The sequence below is a fragment of the Catharus ustulatus genome, chromosome 3 (genome assembly GCF_009819885.2).
Source record: "Catharus ustulatus isolate bCatUst1 chromosome 3, bCatUst1.pri.v2, whole genome shotgun sequence".
Taxonomy (NCBI): domain Eukaryota; kingdom Metazoa; phylum Chordata; class Aves; order Passeriformes; family Turdidae; genus Catharus; species Catharus ustulatus.
The window spans coordinates 61,438,237-61,458,042 of record NC_046223.1 but is presented as its reverse complement, the minus strand read 5'-3'; the positions used below and the strand labels follow the sequence as shown (position 1 = coordinate 61,458,042).

The following is a 19,806-nucleotide window of genomic DNA, read 5'->3' as shown; positions in this document are numbered from 1 at the left end:
ACCGCCGCCGGGCGGCTTCGGGAAAGCCGCGCCACCGCCTCCGCCCAGAGACCGGGCAGCGGAAACTTCCCCCTCGCTCCCGGGTAAACACGGCCCGGCACCCTCCCCCGGCCGCTATTTCGGAGCAGCGCGGTGTCCTCCGGCCCCGCACCGCCCCCTGCCCTGCCCTGCCCGCAGGCCCGCCCTCACCTGCAGGGAGGGCTCGGGAAGCGTGGGGGCGGCCGGGCCGGGCCGGGCCGGGCTGACCGAGAGGGGAGGCAGGGAAGGACGGGAAGATCCGTGTCCCTCCTGCACGCCGCTGTCCGCGGGGGAGCAGGGCCGCCGGTGTCCGCGCTGCGGGCGGGGCGGGGCGGGACCGCACCGCCGGGCTATTAATAGCCGTGTCCGGGCGGGCGGCGGCAGAGCCGCGGGGACCATGCAGGGGAACGGGCAGCAAGCGGGGAAGGGACACGAGGAGCACCTGGCCGGGGTAGGGGCGGCTGATGGCGGGCTGCCGGCGGCGGCTGTGCCCATGCTGCCGGCCATGGAGCTGGCCGAGGAGCCGGAGAAGCCTCCGGGCGGCAGGAGCAAGGATCCCAACACGTACAAAGTGCTGTCCCTGGTAAGGGCGGGCGCGGGGCCGGGCGGGCGGAGCGGGTGCCAGCTCGCCGCGGCAGCGTGGGGCGCGGCGCGGCTGGGGTCGGTGTCCCCAAGCTTCGGGACATGGGACACGAGCCCGTGGCGGGACCTTACAACCCTCTCGGCGCTGTGGCAAAAGGGTGACTGCACTCGGCAGCACGGGCTGCTCGGGATGCCCAGGGCAGCCGTGCTACGGGATCGCTCCGCTTCGGGAGTCAGCCTCGGGCAGGAGCGTGGCACTGCCTCACAGAGGGATTCCTAACTCTTGATTTGTTTTACTCTTTTGACGGTCCTCAGCGTAGAATCTTTTAAAACTTTTTGGTGGTGTCAATGGTTGCGTCGTCTTCCACCGTGTGGAAGCTGTTTGCTGTAGGGAGGGACACCAGGGAAGATAAACCAGGTCAAAACAGGAAAACATAGCTGGAAAAGATAAAGAGTTCAAGAGCCAAAAGGCCAGAGGAAGTGTGAAAACTTGCCTTTCTCTGAATTTGAGCTACCATGGGTTGAAAGTTTGTCTCCAAGTACTGCTGGGAGGCACTTTTGGCTCTTGTTCAGAAGCCCCATCAGCCAAAGCCATTGTTAGCAGGTAGGTCACTTTCCAGTTTTAGCCACATCGCTGTATTGTAATTATCCTCCCCATAGAGATGTGCAAATAAGATCTTCCAAACTGCCTGAAGTAATCATTATGAGGCTAAAATCATTGTCAAGGTGAAGGAATTGTGGTGTTCTTGGAAGGAGGCTTTAGTGGAACTGCAGCAGACTTCACTACTTCTCAGTGGAGAACTACATATGTAGTATTCTTTCAATACATTGAAGCCTAAGGGTCAAGGTGTCTACTTGAATTTACTAATGCCTTTGTAATCTGGTTACTGTTTCAAAGGAATCATGCACCCATACCACTGTGACTACAGGTTGGCCATACTTTCTGACATAGCAGGTAGTAAATTATGTTTCTAAGTTTGCTGGATGCTGTAAGAAAAATATGGAAATTCATGCAAAGATCTATGGTAGTTTCCATGCAGAAGCTTTTTTGGCAACTTTTCTGTTATGTCCCCTTAAATAAAGGTTGTGGTTAGTAGCTTATTTCTTTACTTTGTTGTCTTCTGGGGAGTTTAAGGTTGTGCCCTAAGAGCCACTGCAGTTGGATGGTGAAAACAGCTCAGCTCCTTTCAGGCTCAGAAATTAGATACTAGTAGTGGGAAACAGTCCTATCCTATTCAAAACCTAATGTTGTTGCCCTGAGCTTTTTAGGCTCTAATACAACAAAATTATTAGAGATACACAGCCACTTAGAGACCAGAGTTAGAGTTTGCAGATTCTTATTCTTCTGAATTAAGTTCTTAGTTCTCAATGAACAGCATTTGGAAAATGACACAAGTTTCCTCCTGTGCTGATTAAAGTGTCAGAGTGAAATATGTCATCTACACAGAAATAATTTGTCAATTCTAAATATTTATGGCCATGCATTATTTTTTTGAATGACTGCAAATATTGAGAAAATGTAGTACATTCACTGAGAACTTAGAAAAATTTCTAAATACTGCAGGTGATGCTGGATTGAGTGAAACAATGTAATTAACCTAAACATGTTAGAAAGTGGCAAACTGGATTTGGAAATGCAAGTTTGTTCTTTCTCAGAAGCCATTGTATTCATAAACTATTGATGATATCCAAATGTCTAAAGAAGTGACTAGACTTATCTGCTTGATGTTTGTAATTTTATGTGAAACTATTGGAGTGTCCAGATGTAGGTAAATCTCATCAGCTGCATTTATCCTAGCTGTATGTGCTCTTGCTTCCTTTATTTATGTAGATAAAAAAAACCCACAAACAACTTCTGGCAAGTGAGCTTTTGTTGAAATTTTCTAAAAGCTCATGAATGCATTTCTGCTGATTAGGGAATACAGTAATTTCATGATTATAAGCCGCACCATTTTGACTAAAATTTTGGTCTGAACCCGGAAGTGTGGCTTATAATCAGGTGCGACCAATATATGGATGAGGTTCAGAAATTTGCCAACCCGGAAGTGCGAGCCCGCACGGCCCTGAGCTGAACCCAAGCCCACATGGCCCCGGCGGGGGAAAAGCGGGGCCAATCCGAGCCTGCACGTCCCCAAGCCGAGCAAGTAAACTCTGCAATCCCGTGATTCTGTTACTAATCGGCAACTTTGTGAAAGTTGTGCAAGCATCCTCGCTGCGAACGAAAGTGCGGCTTATAATCAGGTGCGGCTTATATATGGACGAAGACCTAAACGTTGCCGACACCCGGACGTGCAGCTTATAACCGTGAAATTACTGTACTTGAATCACTCTTCTTATTTTTCTGGAAAGCTCAGACTGGACTGCATTCTCCTCTTCCTTCACATGTGCCTGCCACCTGCAGATGTTTGTACAGTTTATGAACACAACCTCAACATTCCTAGCTTTTATCCATGAGTCAATCTTACCCTATTACAGAGCAGCTGTTGCTGCTGCACAGGGAAGATCCTGCAAATGGTAGGACAGGCCCAGAGGTATTTACTAACCCATTGTGCTTCCCTAAGCACCTAAAGCACACCTTTGCATTTGCTAGTTTTCTCAGCTCAAACTTCTCTCCCTCAAAGCCCAGTGAACTCTGTCTGTCTGTAGTCTCCCCATGCTGTCGTGTGAGCGAGCAGTATGCTGCTGCCCAAGAGCAGCATAACCTTTGCTTATGTTTGAGATTTTTCTATCCCCACTTGCCAGGAACTTGGGCATTGCGTTTTGGTCTGATTCATTCATTCCATTAAATTAAATTTTTCCATGCCAGTCTAACAGCCAGTCTAACATTAAGAGAAATAAAAGTAATAATGTAAGAGAATGTTTCTTTTCAACAACTTCAGACTTTTTGTCGAAACTGGAAAACTCATTTAAACTGACAGTTTTGTTAGAAAAATTCTTAAGAAATTCTTGCAGCTTGAGAATTTCCAAGTAGAAAAAAATTACCAAAGCATTCCAGGTGTGGTCCTGACTGAGACATTGAAAGTGTATTAGTCTCATCTAAAGAGTAACTAAAGCATTTCAGAGTGCATAAATATAATGAACTGTGAAAACACTTAGAAAAAATGCTCTGGAATACACGTAATACTTCTGTAGTCTGTAAGTTCCATGCCCCCTTTTTTTTTTTTTATTTTCCATTAAGGCTGTCCAGTCTTTTTTATTTGTTTGGGGTTTTTTTTAAAGGCACATCCCAAAAACAAACCAACTGTCAACTTTGGGCAAGAGTTTGATTGCAAATCTCTTCAGGTCTCTTCTATCCTTATCATATCATAGAATGAATTTGGTCTGAAGAGATCTTTAAAGATCAGCCAGTTTCAACCTCTCTGTCATGGGCAGGGACATCTTCACTAGACCAAATTTCTTAAAGCCCATCTGATGTGGCCTGGGACACTTGTAGGGATGGGGTATCCACAGAGTCTCTGGGCAATCTTTTCAAGTGTCTTGCCACCCTTCAATAAATAATTTATTCTTAATATCAAATATAAATGTATAATCTTTCAGTTTAAAGAATCTCCCCTTGTCCTATCACTACAGACTCTGTAACAAGTGTATCTCCAGCTTTTTCATTGGTCCCTTCGGGAACTGGAAGGTGCTGTAAGATCTTCTCAGTGCTTTCTCCAGGTTGAATAGCCCCAGATCTCCACCTATCTTCACTGAAGAGGCGGTCTACGTCCCTTCTTATCTTTGCAGCCCTCCTCTGGACCTGCTTCAAGAAGTCTTAAGAGACTCAGCCTTCTCATGCTGAGGGCCACCAGAGTTGGATGCAGCACTCTAGCTGGAATCTCAGAAGGGCACAGTAGAGGAGCAGAATCCTCTCCCTTGACCTGCTGGTCACACTGCTTTAATACAGCCCAGGCTGCAGCTGGCACATTGACAGCCTGTGCCCAGCTTTTCATCTCCCAGCATGTCCTTCTCTGCAGGGCTGTTCTTAATGAGTCCTTCTCCCAGTCTGCACTCACCTTAGCAATTGCCCTTACCCAGGTGTAGCACCTTGCACTTGTTGAACTACATGAGGTTCTTGTGGTCCCACTTCTCAAACTTGTCCAGGTCCCTCTGGATGGCATCCCATTCTTCTCTTATGTCGATTCACTGCTCAGCTTTTGTCATCTGCAGACCAGCTGAGGGTGCTGGGTCACACTGAGCTTCTCATCCACTAACAGCCCCGAGTCTTTCACCTCAGGGCTGCTCTCAAGCCGTTCTTGCCCTGCCTGTGCTGGTACTGGGTTTTTCATGCAGGACCACACACTTGGCCTTTGCACAATCCCACCTCTCAAGCTTGCCCAGGCCCCTCTGGATGCCATCCCTTCCCTCCAGCCTGTTGACTGCACCACACAGTTTGGTGTCATTGGCAAACTTGCTGGGGGTGCCTTGATCCTGCTGCCTGTGTCACTGACAAAATGTCCAACAGTGCTGGTCCCTGTGCTGACCCTGAGGAAGGGCACTCCTCACTGCTTTCCACTGAGATGTTGAGCCCCTGAGCATAGTTCATGAGTGTGACTATCCAGCCCCATTCCATGTCTGCTGAGTGGTCCCTCTGTCAAATCCATGTCTCTCCAGTGTAACCAGGATGCCATGCAGAACATACCAAATGCTTTGCACAAGTCCATGATAGTTCCAGTTTCCATAGATGATTTCAGTTTCTATTCCCTCCTCCACCACCACTGTAATCCCATTTTAGAAGGCCACCAACTTTGTCAAATACAATTGGCCCTTAGTGAAGCCACATTAGCTACCACCTATCACCTTCTTATTTTCCATGTGCCTTAGCACAGTTTTCAGGAGCATCTGCTCCATGATTATATAAATCTGGTGTCAGTCATCCATTGGTTGCTATGTTAAGCTTTTATGAATCATAAACCCCCATTTATAATAAAGAAATGAGACTGTCTCTGCCCAAGGGAAAGTTTCTGTTGCCAGTTCATATCTGCCATTGTTGCAGTGAGCAGAGTCTAACTATAGAAAAAAAGATCTATTAAATGTCAAGATATTCTGTGAGTCCTGAAAGGCTTTTACCACTTCATTTGGAAATAACCCATAGCTGCTGACTTTGTGCTCAGGCAAGCCTGGGTGACGTGTTCAGTCTTTAATCTTTTTTTTTAACCCTCAGCAAACTATTTCAGCCTTTTTTTGGTTTTATTTTGCTTTATGTGCCTTGTAACATTTTCTTTATTTTTCAGTAGGAAAAAGTGTTCCTTGGTGAAATTACTTGCTCCTGTGACAGTGCTGGACTGAGTTTAGATGGGACTTCTGAGATCCTAGAATCCTCACACAGCCCTACAGTAATATTAGAGTGACTATTGCGTGATTTAATTTTTTTTTGGCGTTAAACATCCTTCGGTGAAATATTTAATAAAGAATGATGGTGACAGGATTGCCATATTTTTAATAGACTTTGAAGCACTTTCAGTTTAGAAATATTAAAAGAGGTCTTGGCCAATTTCCAGTGTCTTAATAATTTGTAGGAAAATTGCTTTCAATGTTGGGAAACAAGGATGTTTTACAGCTGTCTTCTGCCAATGTTACAGCTCTCCAGCTTCCATGGTGACTTGATTTTAAGTCTAAACACATGGTGTTTGACAAAACATTTTTTTTAAAATTGTGCTTGCTGTTGATATTGCTTAAATGCATTTATTAGAATAAAATTGTAACTATACATACAAAAAAAATAAAGACATTGTTTTCCAATTTAAGCTATCAAAAGAAAGTTTGGGGTTTGATGAATTTAAAAATCATTATAGCTAAATGTTTCTCTTTAGTCTGCTCATATTTTAGGGAACACTTTACAAATAATTCTCATCATATGCAGGGAAATGTAAAAATTTTTTTAGTGTCCTTTAGATGGGGATTTTCATGCTGGATATAGATGACAAAATTCATAATCTTGCTCTTTTACAATTAAAAAAAATAAATATATATTTTGACTCTGAAGGGTTTCCAGGCTTAATTTGTATTCTTGCTTTATTTACACTTCTTTATTTACTTTAACTAGCTACATGGAGCTAGTTGGCATATCCTATCCTAAAAGGCAGAGGCTGAGATGAAGAAAAAAATATTGTCTGAAGAAGCACTTGCAGGAATTGAGTCTTTCCATCTGGTTGGTGATTTTTAAGTATAGAGAAAAAAACCCCAAATTAAACAACAGTGAACACAGACAAACAAAACCTAACACTAGCTGAACAACAGCAAAACCAAAACCATCTTCATAAAAAACTCTACTCAGAACTCAGTTTAAATTTTGTTGCCCAACTAGGTTGAATTCAGTTAAACAATCAAAGGGCTGATTGTGAATTGGCTAAGCAAACTTCAGCTCACTTTCAGGTGGGTAATTTAGATATAGCTTTTAGCATCAGTAAAACAGTATGGAGTTTAGGCTACCAAATGCTCTCTTCTGTAGCTGAACTGGAGGATTTAAGCCATCCAGGAGGTTTCAGTCACCCCTTGGAGTGCAGTATGCATGGATGCTGCTGGCTCCAGCTCGAGTGCAAATCTTCGGACGGGCTGAAGCACATCCAGCTGTGTCACTGGTGCATCTGTCAGTGCTGCTGGCTGGTTGCCTGCCTGAAAACAGCCACTTTGGCCTAGGAATGGGAGTGTAGAATATCTGCTGCTAGATTAGGCTACACTGTGCTTGGATCAGCCCTTTGGTCCATCCAGGCAAAATGAGCAAATGGGGTCGTGATTGGTGTTGTGTGCTCAGACTTACTGCTCCAGCATCCAGAGTCCCAACTGTCTGTGCCTTAGGGTTTCCACCACATTTCTTTAATTTTGCAGTAAGTATTTGTCCACCTGTCAGGTACCAGGTGAAGGCAGGTCAGGCTGAAAGAGAGGGTTGAACTATATTCAGTTGTGGCAACAAGGCAGACATGGGAAGTGCCCTCATTGGAAGGGGACAGTCTCACTGTATGTGAGCAAGGTGAGCACAGTGCGTTTGGGGCACCCACCAGGTCCAGCCAATAGTCTAAATTGCCAGGTGAGTATATAATGGTAAGAGAGGTCCAAGGTAAGGGAAAGCAGGCCTGTGAGTTTGGGTTAACAGAATAAATGGCCAAGATGGACTCGTCTGCAGTGCAGCTGTTTCACATTCCAGACAGGGCACAGAGGCAAGGCTGGGTAAAACAAGGGGAGAGTGACTCTTCTGAGGCTTTCTCTAGGTTTTTATTGAAGAGCTGTCTTCAAGACTGGTCAACATCTCCCAAACAGTGCAATCAATAACTGTACCAATGCTGGAGCACAGGCAGCCAAACTCCTGGAAGGAGGGAGGGTGCTTTTTTTCATTTAGTTCTGCAAATCTCCCAGGTACTAAATAATGAACACATTAAGTGGATAAGCTTTCTGTAGTAATAATTTTATCTTGAATTCAGAACAACTTAGTTACTGTGCTAAAACTTGGATTTCAGGCAAGGCCAAAGATACAAAAACTGTGCAAGGCTTCCTTCCAACTCCTGCTCTTCAAATATTTTCCTTTGCATTTTTTTACTGGTATCACTGGAATTATACAGAGTGAATTGCTCTGATTTGACTTGCAGTAGAAACTATGTTGTTGTTGCTTCTGGCTGAAAGGAGGAGCAGAGTAAATTAAGGCTTTGAAAACATGAAAGATATGAAGAGTTTCTCACCTTGGAGGTGATACTAGGAATGAATATATTGGCAAGTATCACCATGATCACATATATGATATGTCATATGGCTATGATAGAATTTGTCTATGTACTGCATCATGACAGTATCCCATTTGAATGAAACAGTAGATATGATTTGAAGAGAATAATGTTCCAGATTGGAATGATATTTTTACGTTTTTTTAAATGTAATTCCTGACCTCTTTTCAAAAAAACACTTTCTGCAGTAAAAAGCAAAAAGTACTTTTCTGCACAGGCATTGCACAAGTCACCTGTTTAAAAAATTTCGTGTAAGTGTGTTTGTTTATAGAGCTGCAGTGGATTTCATTGTAATTGGGATGTGGTGGAGGACAAAGAGATGTAGTATAAGTAAGGATTTTTCACAAATGAAATAATGTTTAATTGTTTGACACAATAAGTTAGCTAAAGAGAAAAGGAAATAATGAAAAATGAAGTATTTGCATTTCTGAAGAAACTCAGCATAGCCTTGTCCCAGTTCTGCTGTGTAATGGCATATAGGCAAATCAACCTATATAAATGCTTTCTAATGTGGTAGTACATGGATGCAAGTTTGTGTTAAACACTGGTTGCTTTTGGTCCTAGAATAACTCAAGTGTGGTGTTGTAGCTACTTCAAGAAAAATCAATAATCCAACCTGGCCTCTGCATTTCATTTTGCTGTTTAACTCTGCTAAATGGGCCAATTCTTGAACCTTCTTCTGGCTCAGACATGTTTTCGTGTCAGTATACTTAGTAAAGAGCTATAATAAATAACTGAAATTGATTTGATCTTAAAGGTCTTTGCCAGCCTAAATGATTCTATGGAACCTGATTTGCCCTACCTTCTTCTCATACTGCTTGCGGTTCTGCAATTTTTTGACACTCCTTATAATCTTGGTGTTTTGCAGGATTTCTTCACTTATTCTTTAAAGTCATTTTGTCTTCCTGTGGAAGTTAATATTGCTGTTATGGTGGCAGTAATAACAGTATGTGCCAAAGAAAAATGGATGTGAATATAGGTTTACTTGGTATATTTGGTGGTATAATCAGCAGCCTGTAGAAGCCAACCCCTCTGTACCCTGCTTTTGTCACAACTCTCATGACAGTTACCTAATCTGGAACAACTTTGGCATTATTCTTGAAAAAGGACTTCTGGAATAGAAAGGGCATGAAGATGGCTCAAGGCCATATTTTCAGATTCAATTTTGCGTTTATTTCTGAGTCAAGTGCAACTTGTTTGGAAAACAATTTTTAGTTGGCATTATTACTGATAGTTTCTTTCCTTTCTATGCAGCTGTGCAATCCTATGTGGTTGCCACTAAAGCAGATGACGTGCGGTGGGCTTTGTTCTGTGTTCTTAGTCTGCTGTGTTGAAGAGAAGAATTATATTTGAAAGTACAATATTTACTTTTTTTCTCATAACGTGAGTTTTCAGTCCTGTTTTCCTTAGTTTTTTTACAAAAATCTGTATGCTGATTAAATAGCAAAGTCAGCTGCTATCTGCTTTTTAAATAAAGCTAGAAGTTTTATTTCCCCTTCTTTTTGGCTAGCATATTGTTGCACTTTAATTTCTCTCTAAATTTTCCCATGATTTTGAGTGCAGTGAAAAAGGTAACAGCTGGGGTAAATCTTTGATACGAGCAGCTCGAGTGCTAATGACTGCCAGGAGAGTATGTACCTACACAATTGGGCAAGCAACAAATAAGAAAAATATTTTAGATTCCAGCTGACTAGCTGACAGATACTAAATCTTCTGTCTTTTGGTATTTTTTAAAAGATATCTTTAACAGATACAGTTATCTGTTAAAAAACAGACGCTTGAATAATTTTGGAAGGTATTTAGAGAGCTATAGTATGATGATGTCTTCTGCTGATAATTCTCTCCTGAGTGAAGAGTGAGCTCTGTGAAGGCTTTCATAATACCTTACAGTGGCTCAATCTACCTTTAAAACATTCTTGTCCTTTGAATGACCTTTGGTTGCAATAGCACATATTAACAGTCTTGAGAGCATTCAATAGAAAGAACAACAGTAGACCTCCTGTGTACCTCTTTGAGAAGAAAAACAGTAAGACCTATGCATTTTTATGGTAAATGTTTTTAACTCTGGAAAAGTTTTGGGTGTTATCTCCAGCATTTTCATCCACTGACTTCAGAATTATTTAATCACTTCCAATGTTTTACAACAGCCAGGACCTGAGAGCCTCAGCGTCTCTCCTCCTGCTGGCCTCTATGAGTGGAATGTAGATCAACAGAAGCAAGTCTTTGAAGACCATAAAAATATTTACAGATGTGGAAAGAAGAGATGACTGGTGCAAGAAGGAGGTGGTGCACTTGATCCAGCACTGATTAACCTTTTTTTCAGGTGGTTTACCAAAGTGTTACTTAAGTAGCTATGCTGGTGTGAGTGAAATATCTACCTCCTTTCAGTTTATTAAAATTTATTAAGTAATCCCTGCTTTTGAATAAAACTGAACTGTTGCCAAGGGGATTATACTGGTTTAAAAATAATTTTTACAAGCATGAGTAAGTGTTCCACTGCCCCTGGCAAGTGTAGATAAGTGTAGTTTTTTTTTTTTTTCTTTATACAGTATACTGTCTGCATTTTTAACATTGCCCTTTCAGAGTCAAAAGGAGACACTATTCTTGTTTGAAATTCATTATTTATTATTGTGTTCTTTACACTTTTGCAGGTGAAATTCTTTCTCAAAGATATTTTAGTGTTAAGATTCGGTAATCATCTATTCTAGGTGCACAAAACAGTGAAAACATAGCATGCCTTTCACAGATCCCAGTGGTTTTGGAAAATTCCGTGGGTTTTCTTAATACTGGCATTACAGACCCTGTCTAGACATGCTCCCTTCATGGGTACATAGGACACAACTGTGAGAACCAATCATGGAGGTTAGAATGGAAAAACATTATTTTGCATGGTTTCCTTGATGATTGCACAGTTGTTAATGGATGTGTCTTAAACCTTGGAGTAACAAGTTTTGTTGGCTATGGAATACCAGGGATGAAGGAAGGGAAATGGAAAGAAACTGGGTACATGGCAGGCAAAGAGTGAGGAAGATGAACACAGAAATAAATGTATTTCAGAATGATGATTCCTTAAAAGAAGTATCAGTGCATTCTTTGCCAAAGAACATACAGAACAGAGGAGGGGAGTGGGAGAGGTGGACAGAGCTAGAGAAGAATGAAGAGAAAGGGACAGCAATATTAACTGTGTAAAGGAGGACTAAAATATGATACAAAGGTGGCAGTAGCTAAAGCCAGTGAGAGATTTCTTTGTGTGTCAGTAAGACCTGTACAGCTGAGGAGTCTCTTTGGGATCAGGTGTGTGCAGCTTGCACACTTGCCAACTCTGGCCCTTCCAGCTGCTCCCTAAAATCACTGCTGAGAAATTCTCTTCAGCTGCAGTTCTAGAGATGAGTGAGGGAAATGATTCTCTTCTCTAACCATGGTATCATATTTCCATTTACCCAGCTCAAAATAAAAGGCTTTTGAAATAAAAGGCTTTTGAATTGTTCTCAGGATTGCAGTTTTCTAGACTTTCAACCACCTATTCCCAACCATTATAACTGTTTACAAAGCAAAGCTTTTATTGCTTCCTCCCACGTAAAGGAAGCAGTGATGGGATAGAGATTCATCCCTAGATGACAATGTTTTTGTGATTCCAAAACAAACTTTCTAAAAATTATTTTTAAACCAAAAAAGGACACTTTCTTCTCCACAGTTGTTACTGTGTTGTTTTAAAAACCTTTTCTCAGATGCTGTATTGGAACTGAATCTGACAGTTTCTGCTATCAGCCTCATGAGATACAGATCATAAAAAGGTAATTTTCTGCTTTTGTGTATTACAAGGCCAGGTTCTTTAATCTTACTTGTCTTCCTACTAAATGTTGGATTCCCATATCCTTTCTTAATGGCACCTTTTTCTCAATTCTTGCTTTCTCTTTGAGTGAATATGGGTGAGAGAGAACAGGTTAGATTTCTCACTACTGTTTAAAAAGGTGGATTAAACCTTCGAGGCAAGCGTTATGTTGACAGTGTTGTAGTAGCTAGAGATTTGAATTTGGTGCTTGCTTCAGGGTGCTAAACAAGGTCCTTGTTAGTAAACAAGAATGCATGCAGCTACTTGTCTTTCTATGGATTTAAAAATATATAATCTTTATGAAGCAGGCTGCAGCATCCCCAACCTGACATACCTGTATGTAAAACAGGTCAGGTAATATTAGTAACCTGCTTGCTGTGGTAAGGTTTCTTACAGAATCACAGAATGGTGTGGGTTGGAAGGGACCTTGAAAATCACCTAGTTCTAACCTCCCTGCCATGGACAGGGACACCTTCCACCAGGTCACTCAAAGCTCTGTCCAGCTTGGTCTGGAACACTTTCCAAGAATGGAGCATCCACAACTTCTCTGGACAACAAAGATATGTTGCAATATAGAAAGAAGAAAAGGAAACTGTTTCATCTTTAGGGTGCAGCAGTGAGATGCAGTGAGTATCTGGATCTTTAAAAATGGTTTGAATATTCTTCATCATCTACAGGGTAGATAATCTTAGGGCCTTTTCCTGACAATAGATCAACTATTGGTGTAACACCTCTTGCTGTGCCTAGTCAGGACTGCTGCTGCTGGCCAGTATTAGCTGTTCCTTATTGTTCCAGTAGAACATTTTGCCATTTGTGTGGATAATATCCATGTGACTGAAGTCATTCAGGCTCAAAATAAAGCTTCAATTCAAAGCCTTAAACACTAAGCTGCAATTGCATGGGGTTCCACTGGGTTAGATTTGGCTGTCCCAGAATATTGTCAAATGCTTAATGTGTAAACTTACTGTTTTTGTATAACTTCGTTATTAAGTGTTAAAGAAGGAAAGTCAGAAAGAGGGAAATAAAAAGGAGGGGGAAGCTTTAGTGCTTTGCAGTAAAATATTTTTAAGACAAAAATTTAAGCTAGTGGAGCTAAGGTTAAGGAAACAAGGGATTTAGTGTAGTGAGTCAAGAGTTTCACGATCTTAATTTACAATTGCATTTAGTATTGCATTTTGTAGTATATTGTACCCAAAAGAGTACTCATATGCCTCAGTGAACATAATCCTTTTGTTTTTGCTTATTGGAATTATGTTCATAGAAGCATAAAACTGACAACCTGGAGTACAATACAAAACTCTGATTCTGTTACATTTGGTGCCAAAATCACAGAAATTATTTGTGAGAATTTTAGCTTTTACCAGCTTTATTTTAGCTTTTTACCAGCCTTATCAGTTGAGAAATATTATTATAATGCTGTCACTTTAGAGTGGGTTTTATGTAGAGGGGTTTTTTTTCATTAATTTGGTGTCATGATTAAATTCCTGCATTACCTACACTGAACCTCCATAAGGAAATATTAACAGTCCATTTAGTGGCACTGCAGTGTGTTTTCTGTACAAGGATGCCTTAGGTGGTGTAAGTCCCATAGGTCATAGGTCTAGGAAGCTATTTGAAGATATGAGAATAAAGCTGTTGCAAATAGAGTAGCTGTGGGTTTTGATTGTTGTTTACATCTCAGAGCACATTCTACTCCTTGATCTTAGTAGCAGGGCCTGGTGGGAACAGAGAAGCAATAAATCTTCACCCTGAAATAAAATGTTCTCAACCTGGCATTTAAAAAAATAAATCAATCCATTTGTAACTTCATAATAACAATAACAGTAATAATAATGTTGAAAGGACAATAACAGGTCTTGCCCTCTCCATGGATTTTGCTGGGCTTTGACGTCTTGCATTTGAAGTGTCACCTGCGTCCCTGTCTTATCTAGGTGATATTTTATATGAGAGATTTCAAAGGTCTAGAGCAATTTGCATTCAAGATAACATTGTTGGTACTGACGTAACAAAGTTGCATGTGTTATTATTCGGATTTACAAACAAAAAACAAACAAACAAGAAACCCAAGCTAAACAAAAGTACACAGCTCTGTACTTGTATTCATTCTTGATAGCTGAGTTTGATGGAGACTTGCATCTATCTGTAAATTTTCTCATGTCCAGGGGAAGAGATTATGCTGGATTTTCCTCCCTTCAGTCTTTTATTATTTTCCTTTTTTCCCTGTCAATTCAAAGACTGAAATTGAACTGGAAAAGTGCTTGTTTATTTGCTATACATGATGTTGAATAAGATTCCAGTGACTTGCCTGGTTCAGAATTCTAAGCCACAGCTGCATCAGGTCCGGTCTATTGTTCAATTTTTAAATTAATTAGTCTATACATATATATATATATACACACACTATATATAATATTTTTTATTGATTAATTTGGTTTTTGATAGTTTTTAGTTCAAAAATTCTGAGTACTATCTGAATTCCAATGCTGCATATTCCAGAAACTGCTTTCTTACTATCTTTATTAACTGCTCCATGGAAAAAATTGCATAGTAAACTATAGAGTTGTTAAAAACAACACAAATAGTTTTTAGTTACAGAAGTCCTCACAGTATTTAAGAAAAATAAATTTGAGAAATAACTACGTGCATTTTAAAATGGAAGGACTGTTTGCTACATCACAATACGATTCAGGCTTCCTACTCAAGGCTGACTCAGCAGATTTTGCTGATGGGAAAAGATAAAAAAGTGGACAGAATTGTGTAGCCATGTATGTGAAGTTTCTGAAATATTGCTTCAATGTGATTTTCTCACAGAAAACAGTGGCTGAAAAGCTGGCATGTGCATCTTTTCCCTACCCAGTTCTTCCCAAATTCTTTTGTATAAGAAAGTCTGCATTATTGCAGTATCTTCTGTTTCAGGACTGCTGGCAAAGTTCCTTATTAAATTCTACACTTAAATAGAATAGCTGTTGTAACCACGTTGTTGGCTTCTCTTGAATTACTGTATAAGCACTGATAGTATGCATACTTCTTCAAAGAATTTATGGAATAAATCCAGTACTTGATAAGGTTAAAAGAAATCTGTGTCTGCATTTGAGCAGGCATTAAATCCTGCCATAGCATGTTGGACAAGGGTAATACAGTGCTAGTTCAATAATTTCAGTGCATCCAGAATCCATAATGAGCACAGCCATAGTTTCCAGTCAGGGCAGGACACTGTATGTCTTAATGTGACATCCCACAGTTGCTTACCATGGTGTGAACTCAGATCTGGTATGAACTGGATGCTAGGAAGTGGGAAAAGATTTTCCTGCCTAAGAAAATTATAGGTATTGCTTAAGGGCTATGCCTTCTTTTTGTAGTTTGTGGTTAATGGCAAAACTTCTTCTTAGAACAGTATAAGGGGAAGGAAGGAAAGAGTGGAATAAAAAGTTTTCTATAGAATATGTAAGAAATAGAAATATATCATCATGAAAGAATGATACAAAGGAAATAAGGACATGTTGATGTATGTCTATGTTAAGGACTTGAGAAGACACGATATGCATAGACCCAGTTGTGACAAGTATGTTCGTACACTGCTAATTAATTGCAAACAACATAACTAATTGTGGTAGTGAAAACTACTGGTGAAAACAGTGAAATTAGCCTCCAAATCAGCATGTTTGTGAGTTTCAGGACAATTGTATAGCATTACAGAGAAAATGAGTGCTTTGAAAACCATTCAATGGTAATTTAATATTACTTAATTTTCCTTTTTGTCCCACAGGTACTCTGTGTCTGCATGTTAACGACAATCCTAGGATGTATATTTGGCCTGAAGCCTAGCTGTTCAAAAGATGGTAAATAATGTGTCTTTTATTTAGTAATATTACTAAACAATTCCTTTTTTTTTTGTGAATTAATTTTGATATTATCAGAATGCCACTCTTCTTACTGCAGGAGGAGGATTGCTTGCAGCAGTATCAGTAAAGGGGAATGAAAATAACAGAAAATAAACCTCAGGTGTACTCAATAATTGTGTGTACTCACTTGAGAGGTAAACTGATCCTGGTACTCAGTGTCTGATCTGGCAGCTTCCATGTATCCCAGCTGTCACTGTGGTGATGTCACATGGCTGGCTTTTTTCAGTTCACCATTAAAAAAAGCAAAATGAAACAACAAAACACAACAACTTCAATTTCATGTTGTCCTGGAACATTTGTTTTTTCATCTTTTCCAGTCAATTATGGAGGGAAAAAAAAGATTATTTTTTTGCTGGTTAGAATCATAGCCTGAAAACATTCCTGGTGGAATTCCTCTGTCTGTTTTCTGTCCTGAAAAAATACGTGTTTTTTTCAATGGTGAAGTTTCTTCAGGTAGAAGATTACGAAAGATTTTCTTTTTTTTAAAAGAAATTTGGAAGTTTTTTTATGTTTTAAAGGTTTTTTTTAAATTTTTTTTTTAAATGGTTATTCCTCTGCCCTCAGCAAGCCCAATCTAATGGAAGAATGCTATGCCTTTTTTTCATATTTAAATTGAACAAAAAATAAACCAGTGAGCAGTATACTCAAGTTTGTATCTCTTGTGTCTGCTTTGGAACAACCCTCTTTATGTCTTGAGATCCTAGATATTCTGAGTGACTGTACTCACATCTTCCTGTGACACAGAAAGGCAAGGACAGTCACAACTAGCTTTTATTTTATTGGTTCCTGCCAATACTGAAACACCACGTCCCTGCTAAAAGAGAACAGAACCCTTTGATCAATATGATGAAAAAGTATTTTTGTTCAGTAATAGGAAACAAGCATTTGATTGGATCAAGACATTCCTTTGGCTGTCACTGTTTTTGCAGCCGTCCTGTAAGTTGTGGACTGGCCAACTGTGTCATTTCACACTCTGACTGTATTAGTTTATTTTTATCTAGGATGTTGACTGATTTGGGCTCAGCCACTGACATCTAACACTATCCAATATTACAGTGAAAACCTGCAAAGGTCGTTGCTTTGAAAGGACCTTTGGAAGCTGCCGTTGTGATAAAGATTGTGTCAAGCTTGGAAACTGCTGCTTAGATTACCAGGAAACATGTATACAACCAGGTAAGGATGGAAAAAAGCTGAGGGAGCAATCTCTCCTGTTCTTTGGCAAGGGACAGCTCAGTGTATGTGAGTCAGGACTTATTTCAGATGGGCTGTGAGCACAAAGCAGGGCTGCTGAACAGCACAGCGGTTCTGATGCCACTCATCTCCCCCTTTTTGTGCTCTCTGTGTCGCATTCCTGGATGGAGTTGCGGTAGTGCTGGTGATGCTGGGAACTCCCGTGGAAACATCAGGGCTCTGGTACAGCTGGTGTTTGACACAAACAAAGCTTGTATTTCACCCAGCTATGTCAGCACTTCAGAGCTGACATAGCCAGTAGGCTGGCTTTCCCATAGCTCTCCTGTGAGGAGAGGCTGCAACAGACTGTGCTGCTGCCCTCCCCCTTGGAAGGAGGAGGAACAATGGCAACTTGAGGTCTTAGCCAGCTTTTTGTTTGCTGCTGGTGAAACAACAGTGACCCTCATTTTCCCTGGCGTCAGGGATAACTCCTACATTCTTGGGCAAGCCTGGAATAGAAGCACATTCTGCATATTGCATTTGTCTGTCATCGCCTCAGTGAAAAAGGGGAAGGACAGAGCAGCTCTGTGGAAGCTGCCATCTCTCCTTACCCAGCTGCCCAGGCCCTCGACCTTGCTACTCCCCAGCCTGAGTGTGAAGCAAGGGTCATGGGCATGAATCAAGGCAGGATGACAAAACAGATTGCTCTGGTGAAGGATTGCGAAATGAGAAGCAGCTGCCATGATTTGCCAGAAGGCAAAGGTCAAATAGACAAACGTGTGAAAAAATGTGAAAAATACCTAGGAGAAATTTTACAGGGAAAGATATTAGTGTGTGTAGAACACCAAGGACAGCACTTAACTATTTTCTCTATTTTAGTTTAGCCTTTATGCTTCAAAAGCAGCATTCCTTTCTTTTCTTCTTTTTTCTTCTTACTCCTCTTTACATACATTTGATTAATTTCTGGGTGAGACCACTCTGATACATTTGAAATTCCAAAGTGGACTTTGAAAACCAAATAATTAAACTGAGCTCAGATCCCTGCTTCAATTGACTGCTATTGAAAGGTCAAGTTACACATATATAGTTGATATATCCAGGTATATAGTCACATGGGTTTTACTCTGTTTTATTACATCACTCCCCCTGAGTATAAGGGCTCTTTAAAAACAAACTGGAGAGTCTGTCTAAGCATTAGGAATGTGAATGAACTCCTTGGTGTGGCTTTTGTTTTTTAAATTTTTTTTTAAATTAGCCCTAACATCAATGGAGAATCAAATTGTAATTTCCCAGTAGTATAATTAACTAGAACCATAATAGATTCTTCTCTCTCTCATGGAAGAAAAGATCTATTTGATATTGGTGGAATTACTGAAGTATGGCCACCTGAAAGTGAGATTAACCTCCTGACAATGCTTTTAGGGACTTCTAATTCTAGTCATGTATGAAAATCATTGAGTGTCCTCTGCTCAAACATTTAGATTTGCCTTCCATGTCTCTGTTAAGATCTTCACTTAAGTATTCACTCAGCTGGTAAATTCACTGGTGTTTATCCTCACTGAATGTAAAGGATCTATTTGTGCTTATGACTGATAACAAATCATAGAATCACAGAATATGCTGAGTTGGAAGGGAACCATCAGGATCATTGAGTCCAACTCCTGGCCCTGCACAGGACACCCCTAAAGTCACACACCATGTGCCTGAGAGCATTGTCCAAATGCTTCTTGAACTTTGTCAGGCTTGGTGCTGTCATCACTTCTGTGGGGAGCCTGTTGCAGTGCCCAAGCATCCTCTGAGTGAAAAATTTTTTCCTGATACTTAAGCTAAAGCTCACCAGACTCAGCTTCATGCTCTTTCATGGAGCCCTGTCACTGGTCATGACAGAGAAGAGATCAGTACCTGCCCCTATCTTTCCTCTCATGAGGATGATGAAGTCTGTAATGGGGCTTTTCCTCAGTCTCCTCCAGGCTGAACAACCCAAGTGACCTCAGTTGCTCATTGTAAGGTTTCTCCTCCAGACCTTTCACCATCCTCATGGCCCTCCTTTGTGCACTCTCTGATAGTTTAATGCCTTTCTTATATTGTGGCACCCAAAATTACCCTCAGCACTGGAGGTGAGGCTGCCTCAGCTCAGAGCAGAGCAGGACAATCCCCTCCCTTGCCTGGCTGTGATGCTGTCCCTGATGTCTCCCAGGACAGGGCTGGCCCTTCTGGCTACCAGGGCACTGCTGAGTCACGTTCAGCCAGGACATCCAGGTCTTCAAATGATGCAGTGTACTGGAATATGCCATTCAGAGAAACCAACACTTTTCTCTAATAAAATCAGCATTGGAGCTGAAGTCAGTAGGTCTTCCTGTGAGCTTATGTATAGAGTCTTAAATAGTGGCAGTGATTCCTATGCTTAAAAGGTGCTGAAAGAGACTGGAGTGCCTGATGATGACTGGTAAAATCCACTGTGACTTCAAATGCCAGTCGGAATAAATTAATGTTTTCTAGGGATTCCAAATTCAGACTCAATTTTTTTTTCTGTGTGAAATTTTTGGGAACTTTTTAATAGTATGAGCTTACCAGATTAAACCCACATAAATTACCATATTTCAGGAGA

The 19,806-nt window shown here is 40.8% G+C and overlaps 1 protein-coding gene across 2 annotated transcripts in view; it reads left to right on the top strand.

Annotated features, from left to right (window-relative positions):
* The first annotated feature begins 383 nt into the window (after positions 1–383).
* The window catches only part of ENPP1 (ectonucleotide pyrophosphatase/phosphodiesterase 1), a 52,343-nt gene continuing 32,920 nt past the window's right edge, over positions 384–19,806 (top strand). The window contains exons 1-3 of one of the 2 annotated variants that reach the window (XM_033054730.2): positions 384–601; positions 15,893–15,965; positions 17,085–17,201. In XM_033054730.2, the coding sequence (XP_032910621.1) occupies positions 416–601; positions 15,893–15,965; positions 17,085–17,201 (376 nt within the window). In that variant the 5' untranslated portion in view covers positions 384–415. The remainder of the gene's footprint in view (positions 602–15,892; positions 15,966–17,084; positions 17,202–19,806) is intronic. The other variant, XM_033054732.2, reaches the window with a different exon arrangement.